The sequence below is a fragment of the Eulemur rufifrons genome, chromosome 7 (assembly GCF_041146395.1).
Source record: "Eulemur rufifrons isolate Redbay chromosome 7, OSU_ERuf_1, whole genome shotgun sequence".
Taxonomy (NCBI): Eukaryota; Metazoa; Chordata; class Mammalia; order Primates; family Lemuridae; genus Eulemur; species Eulemur rufifrons.
In genome coordinates, this window is record NC_090989.1 from 44612172 (window position 1) to 44621045 (window position 8874).

An 8874-nucleotide genomic window follows, 5' to 3' on the forward strand; every position below is an offset into this window, starting at 1 on the left:
ATGAATGGGAACAACCACTCCTTGATAACTGAGTTCATCCTGACAGGATTTACAGAACACCCAGAGCTGAAGACCCTTCTGTTCGTGGTGTTCTTTGCCATCTATGTGATCACCATGGTGGGGAACCTTGGTTTGGTGGTGTTAATTTACACAGAACATCGTCTGCACACACCAATGTACATCTTTCTGGGCAACCTGGCTCTGATGGATTCCTGCTGCTCCTGTGCCATTACCCCCAAGATGTTAGAGAACTTCTTTTCTGAGGACAGAAGCATTTCTCTCTACGGATGTATGGCACAATTTTACTTTCTGTGCCTTGCTGAAACTGCAGACTGCTTTCTTCTGGCGGCAATGGCCTATGACCGCTATGTGGCCATATGCAGCCCACTGCAGTACCACACCAAGATGTCAAGGAAACTCTGCATTCAGATGACCACAGGAGCCTACATAGCTGGACACCTGCATTCTATGATTCATGTAGGATTTCTGCTTAGGTTAACTTTCTGTGGGTCTCATCAACTCAATCACTTTTTCTGTGATGTTCTTCCATTGTACAGACTCTCCTGCATTGACCCTTATATCAATGAATTGATATTACTTATATTTGCAGGGTCAGTTCAAATTTCCACTATTACCATAGTCTTAATCTCCTATCTCTGTATCCTTTACACAATATTCACAATGAAATCCAAAGCAGGAAGAAGCAAAGCCTTATCTACTTGTGCATCCCACTTTCTCTCTGTCTCAATATTCTATGGTTCTCTTCTCTTCGTATATGTTCTACCAAGTTCAGTTAAAGAAGAGGATAAAAACATACCCATTGCTGTTTTTTATACTTTAGTAATTCCCTTATTGAATCCTTTTATTTATAGTCTAAGAAATAAGGAAGTAATAAATGCTATGAAAAGAATTATAGGCCGGGCGCGGTGGCTCACGCCTGTAATCCTAGCACTCTGGGAGGCCGAGGTGGGCAGATCGTTTGAGCTCAGGAGTTCGAGACCAGCCTGAGCAAGAGCGAGACTCCATCTCTACTAAAAATAGAAAGAAATTATATGGACAGCTAAAAATATATATAGAAAAAAAAAAATAAATTAGCCGGGCATGGTGGTGCATGCCTGTAGTCCCAGCTACTCGGGAGGCTGAGACAGGAGGATCGCTTGAGCTCAGGAGTTTGAGGTTGCTGTGAGCTAGGCTGATGCCACGGCACTCACTCTAGCCTGGGCAACAGAGTGAGATTCTGTCTCAAAAAAAAAAAAAAAAAAAAAAAAGAAAAGAAAAGAATTATGAAGAAAAAACGTTTTGTAACATTCTGAGAAAAATATCATCCCCTTTGGAAAACTGATTTTGACTAAATGAAACTTTTTTCAAAATCAAGGAATACTAAGAGTAGAAAATGAAAACTTTGTATATAAAATATTAAAAAATCAAACATGATGTTATGTGAGTCAAATACACAGTTTGGAAATTGGTCAGCTAAAATGGACTTTAAGCTACTAGCAGTAAACTAAATAATTATATTGAGATCACAAATTGATTCAGAGTGCAGTGACTTATGCTAGTAACTAATTCTGTCAGTGTAAGTAGTTATAATTTTCAATAAATGCAACAAATACTAGAAATAGTAGTCAGTATATGTAAAGGAAGCTTCCGTTTAAAATTGATAACAAACTTTTGGGATCTCAAGCATAATTTTGAAAAACTTAGTCACATTCCAAGTTCAAAAATGTTAATTCCTTCTTAAGCAACAGCGTCTGTGAGAACTGTATGTTTGTATTTGATTCTCAATTTTGTTTGAATTCATTCAAGAGATTAAATTGTTTAAATATGAATTCATGCAGAATTTGTATGTTCTAATCAAGAACATTTTCATTTTTAGTGAGAGTAAATTTTACTCTCCAGTTCTCTGAAATAGTGTTTATATAATGGTGATTTATCTATACGTTTTTGAAATTTAGTCTGTTTATACTGAAATCTCTATGGATTTTACGGTTTTCACGTAATTTGCCTATTTGTTCATCATATAGGACACTTTAACTCCTGAATATATTGATTAAATAAACTTTTTTTAACCCTGGTATTATTACTTGTCTTATTTGCTATTAGCAGTACCACCTACATGTACTGATTCCCAGGAATAGTATTGATATGTTCATAACATTAACAGAAAGATAGAAATGCTGTTTAAGCATAAATGAAGCAGAAAGTAGTGAAAATCCTTAATGGCTAAACAAAAATATTCATCATTTAAAATAAAAATATGAAAGAAAAAATAATTTATGAACCTACTATCTGCTGGGCAATACATTAGATGTTTCATAAATATTACCTACTAATTAGTCAGGCATTATTTTTCTTGCATTTCCTTAGCAGAAATTTTGTATTTTGAAATAGGGAGTAGCTTGCCCAAGTTCATCCAAGTTTCCCGGATGGAACTAAATCTTGAATCCATATGCCTTTTCTACACATACTTGGGAATTCAGAAAGTGAAGATCTATATAGTCTGGTAGATTACATTATTAAGCAGCAAAAGTAAAGTGTGCCTAATAAGATAGCAAAAACATTTATATTTGGGAAAAAAAATGGAAATGAGCGTGGCTAGAGTCAATGATTATGGAAATGAGCATGGTAGTGAGTGTGAGGGAGAGGTGAATAATGGGACAGAGTCAAGAAAGTGGCAAAACTGTTGGGGAGAGTTCTTAGTGAACATAAAAAACAAGGATGGAAGTGGATTAGGTTACTGGGGTCCTTAAATGCTGCCCTAAAAAAATCTGAATTTATTTAGAGTTTTGAGACATTGTTGTCTTCTTGGCAGCAGAGTAATATGATTGTATCTTTTAGACAACTAACCAGACAATTGATTGGAAGGGATTGGAAGTAATGAGACTAACCCCAATAAATCAGACATGAGGTGATGAGAGCTAGAGCTGAGAATACCGTAATAAAATAGATGAATGAATAGATATGAGTAACATTTTACAGAAAAAAATGGTAAATTATAACTGTTGGATAATAAAATAAAGGCCTACCTTCTTTCTGTATCAGTCATGCCGTATCTGATTTTCTATTACCATTATTCAAATGGTACCTAACATTTGGGAACTTGGTAAATATTTTCTTCAATATATTTTAATATAATCATGCAAGCTATTATATAATGGGTTGATTATTTTTATTTTTGAATGATTAAACTTTTTTTTAATTTCTCATTTTTATTTCTAATGTAATTACTGATAGATATAACTCACTTAAACAAAAAAGCTCTTCAGGGTCCTAAATACTGTTTCAGAATATAAAGGAATTCAGAGACTAAAAAATTTGAGAAGCTCTGAATTAGATGGATGTTGTATCTCTTGGATCCACACTCTATTTTAATAGATATTTTTAGTCATCACGCTTGTATTCATTAATTTTTTCCCTTTTCTAATAGTACCATGAGTTTTGTTATGTACCTCTAGAACATCCACTCCCAACTCTTAGCAACAATGAATTCCAGAGGTCTTTCAACAGAAGAGTATGTGATTTATCTGGGGCAAAAGAAACAGAAGCAGTGATTTTTCTGGAAGTTTCTGAGAAATATGTTGCTTTACATTACAAGAGATCCACAAAAATGGTAGCTGTATTTTAAGGTGTGTGGATGTGAAATATGGCACGGCCTACATCATTTTGCGGTCAAGAGGAAAAGTAGCCTGGGGATGAAGCCAATACACAGAAGACGACATAGCTGAGGAAATCACAGAGAAAACAGACCCAGAGTCACTGAAATAAACCACTCCTGTTTGTATAATCCATAGATCTTATACTTATTTAAGCTTGTTTGAGAAGGGTGTTTTATTTGGAACCAAATAAATATTGATACCTTCATGTCTCTGCCTTCTCTTTTATATTTCTTCTTTTATATCCTGTTTTTTTTATTATTTCGGCTTATTATGGGGGTACAAAAGTTCAGGTTATGTATATTGCCCATGTCCCCCCATCCCCCCGAGTCAGAGCTTCAAGCGTGTCCATTCCCTAGACAGTGCACATCACACTCATTATGTAGGTATACACCCAACCCCTCCCCTCACACCCCACATCTGTCCGACACCCAATTGGTATTATTCCCAAATGGGCACTTAGGTGATGATCAGGAGTGGATTAGTAAAATGTGATATATGTATACCATGGAGTACATCCTGTTTTAAATTAATCCTCAGACATTCTTTTAGCTTGAAAATAACTTTTCCATTTAGTGGTATCCATTTCAATATTAAAGCACATCTATTAAATCTTTTACTTTCATTGCTATATTTTAATTTCCAATAATCCCTATTTTTTTAAAAATTTAGGAGCATAGAGATTTCATAATTTGTCCATAGACATATGAAGGTGGAACTCAGGAATCAAACTCAGGCTATGTGTTTCCAGAATCTATATTCATAACCACTAAGTCATACTATATATAGCATAAAGCAACGTAGCATGAAAGGGAAATATTTAAGAAGCTAAGTTAAGAGAAAAAGCTTTGAAGGGGGAAAGAATTAGGACAGAAATTCAATATGAGATGAGGATGAATGAGATTTTCACTCAAATTTGTTTTGAAAAATTTAAAACTTACAGAAGATTGATAGAATTATATGATTGATGCTCATATACATTTTTAACTATTTAAAAAATTAATTAAGCCATTAAGCAATTCTTAGCATTCTACTACTTTTGACTATCTCTAAATGTGTATATACACACATACAACACACATGCATACCTTGATATAATGCATATATACATATATAGGAAATGACATCATGACACTTTGTCCATAAGTATTATACTTCAAAACATATCTCAAAAGAACAAAGACATTTTCTATATGGTTATATTATCATTATTAACCTGAAGAAATTTAACATCAACTAATATGCAGTTCACATCAAAATTTTTCCCAATTGTCTCAAAATCGCTCTCTATAGCAATTTATTTTTTCATCAAGGATTTCATTAAAGGTTACTATGTACTTTCAGTTATTACAATAATAATATAATTATAATATATTATTAATATGTAATAATTACTAATATATGTAATATGTGTATTATTATCATATTTTATTATCCTTCACCCTAAAAAAATTCCTCTTAGATTTTTTTCCTTTTCATGACATTTAAGTTTTAAGGTATTTGGGTTAGGTATATTGTAATATATCCCATAATCGGTATTTTTCTGACATTTCCCCATATTAGATTCAACTTTGGCACTATCAGATATACCATAACTTCCTTTTTCATAACAAGACCATCAAGTTTGCCTTGTTACTGGTGATGCTAACTTGGATAACTTTGTCAAAAGGATAAATTCCCCCATTTGGTGGTGGGAAAATGGTGATTTTTCCCTCCAATTATTATCTGGCATCACTCAGAAATAGATTTACCTCAAAGCTTTTTTAAAAAAAAAATTTAATAAAATTTTGCTTAAAAATTTTAGAACATTTTTAGTTTTATAGAAAGTTACAGAGTACAGAGTTTCTGTATATGACATACTAATTTCCCCATATTAACAACTTATATTAGCGTAGTTTATTTCTTATAGTTCATAAACCAATATTGAGACATTATTACGAACTAAAGTCTATACTTATTCATATTTCCATAGGTTTTACCTAATGTCTTCTTTTGTTCCGGAGCTCCAGCTGGGATGCTACATTATAACCAGTCATGATGTCTCCTTAGGTTCCTCTTGGCTGTGATACTTTCTGGGACATTTCTTCATTTTGACAATCTTGCACATTTTGAGGACTAGTAGTAGACTATTCTGTAGAACGGATCTCAATTGGGATTTTGCTAATGGTTTTATTACGATTAGACTTGGGTTATGGGTTTGAGGGAGAAAGACTATAGAGGTAAATTGCCATCATGATCACATGGTATCAATGGTAAATACTATCATAGTAACTCATAATTCTTAATGTTAACCTTGACTACCTGGCTGAGGTAGTTTACTAGATTTCTCCACAGTAAATTGCCCTTTTCCTCCTTTTCCATCTTGTACTCTGGAAGGAGTCACTACACATCGCCCACACTTAAGATGTAGGAAGTTAGGTGCCACCTATAATTTATCTTCGTAAATTATTTAGAATTCTTCTGTACAGGAGATTTGTTTATTCAAGCATTTATTCAATCATTTATTTACATCATTTTGAATGTATTGATGTTTATTTTATTCTTTGGAATATAAGAAAATATTAATTTTATTAATTTTGCAGCTCAAGTCATTCTAGCTTTGGCCACTGGAACTATTTCCCTTATATTTCTTGTGTGTTTTTGACAAGCACCCATCACTGTGTATATGAGTTGGGTTTTGTGTGTTCATTTTTAGCATGTTTTTACTGACTGCTGGCACATCTTGTATATTTCCTGAACCATTCCTGGAATCGGCCATTTCTCCAAGGAACCCTAGTTGTTTTTAACTGGTGAATGGTATTCGAAACCAATATCTGGATAGTACATTTGCTGATTGTTTGTGTGAAGTACCATTACTCCTAGGCCCTTCAGCTGGCAGAGTAAAGATATATATATATGCCTTCCTGTTGCTCCACATTCTTGCCAATACTTGGTATTTAAAATTTTTTTATTGTAGCCAATCTTTTGTGTCCAATTATTATTCTAATGAATGGTGGTGATCATCTTTTCATATGATTATTTGCCACATGTACATCTTCTTTGGTCAGATGTCTGTTCACAACTTTTGCCTTTTTAAAAATTATATTATTTGCTTATTGTTGAGTTTTAACTGAACTTTGTATACTATGCATACAAATCTTTTATCAGAAATGTGTCTTCCACAGTCTGTGGCTTGTCTTTTTATACTCCTAAAGGTGGCTTCTCAGAGCAGAAGTTTTTAACTTTAATATAACTTAAAATTACCCAATTTTTCTTTTATAGATATGCTTTCGGTGTTGTAGCTAAAATTCATGACCACACTAAAGACCATCTAAATTTTCTCCTATGTTTTCTTCTGGAAGTTTTATAGTTTTAGTTTTACATTTAAGCGTATGACAGGTTTTGACTTAGTGTTTGTGAAATATGTACCGTGTGTGTCTAGGATCATGTTATTTGCATATGAACATCCAATTGTTCCAGCACCATTTGTGGAAAGACCATCCTTTATTCATTGAAATTCCTTTGCTCCTTTGTCAAAGATCAGTTGACTATAATTGTGTGGGCCCATTATAAAGTCTCCATTCTGTTCCCTTGAACTTTGTGTTTATTCTTTTAATAACATCGTACTGTCATGATTATGTAGCTCTACAGTAAGTCTTGAAATCAGGTAGTGTGAGTCCTCCAACTTTGTTCTTCTTCTTCAGTGTTGTGTTGAATTGGCTACGCTAGTCTTTTATTTTTCCATATAAACTTTAGAATGATATTTTTAATTATGAGCAACTCTGCTCTGAACATTCATGTACAAATTTGTGTATGGACATAGTTTTCATTTCCTTTGGGTAAAAACTAGTAGAATTGCTGGATCATTTATTTAATAGTAACTCTGTTTACCTTTTGAGGAAATTCCAGACTGTTTTTTGGAGTACTTGCACCATTTTACATTCCCAACAGCAATGCATTGTGGTTACAATTTTGCCACATTCTCACCAACACTTGTTATTGTCTGCCTTTTTTATTATAGTCATTATAATTCATGTGAAGTAGTATCTTATTATGGTTTTTTGATTTGCATTTCATTGATGGCCAATCTTGCCACTTACTAATGGTCATTTGTATATCTTTTTTGAAAAAATGACCATTCAGATCCTTTGCCATTTTTATAATTGGGTAATTTATGATTTTATTATTGAGTGGTAAGAGTTCTTTATATATTCTAGATACAAGTCTCTTATCAGATATGTGATTTTCATATAATTTCTCCCATTCTATTGATTGTCTTTCACTTTCTTGATGACAAAAAAGTTTCTAATTTTGAGGCAGTCCAATCAATTTTTTATTATTTTGCTTGTACTGCACTTTTGGTGTTATATTTAAGAAAATATTACATAATACAATGTCATGAATATTTATATCTGTTTCTTCTAAGACATTTGCCATTTTAGCTCTTGTACTTAGGAACTCTGTCTATTTTAAATTAAGCTTTTATATGTTTAAAAATAGAGGTCCAATTTTATTCTTTTACATGTGGATATTCTATTATCCCGCACCATTTGTAGAAAAGACTATTCTTTCCCCATTGATTTATACATCTATCCATATGCCAGTACCAAACTGTATTGATTATTGTAGATTTTTTAATAGTTTTGAAGTCAGGAAATGTGAATCCCCCTAACTTTATTCTCATTGTTAAAAAATTAAACTCATAGACTAATGGTAGAGAATAGAAAGCCCACAGATAAACCCACCCATATATGATCAACTAATCTTTGACAAGAGTATGAGGAATATACATTGGGGAAAGGATAATTGCTTCAATAAACAGTGCTTGGAAAACTAGATATGGACACATAAAACAATGAAATTGGACATTTATGTTACATCACACACAAAAATCAACTGAAATGGATTAAATATTTAAATGTAAGACCTGGAACTGTAAAACTTCTGTAAGGAAATATATGGAATAATAAGCTTTGGTCTTGGTAATAATTGTTTTGAAAATCACACCAAAACCTCAAGCAATAAAAACAAAACTGAACAAGTGAGTGTATACCATACTGAAGAGCTTCTGCACAGCAATGAAACGGTCAAGAAAATGAAAATACAAACTACTGACTGAGAGAAAATATTTGTGAACCATACATCCAATAACAGTTTAAAAATATAAAAAACATATAAAGAATTCATACAACTCAAGAGCAAAAAAAAAAAAAACCAACCATTAACCCAATTAAAAAATGGG

The 8874-nt window shown here is 32.8% G+C and overlaps 1 protein-coding gene across 1 annotated transcript; it reads left to right on the top strand.

Moving 5' to 3' along the window:
* On the top strand, positions 1-3018 carry LOC138385707 (olfactory receptor 5K1-like). Its single transcript, XM_069471957.1, has 2 exons — positions 1-909; positions 2971-3018. Exons 1-2 carry the CDS (start codon positions 1-3, stop codon positions 3016-3018), a joined length of 957 nt encoding a protein of 318 aa, XP_069328058.1.
* Positions 3019-8874: the final 5856 nt, after the last annotated feature.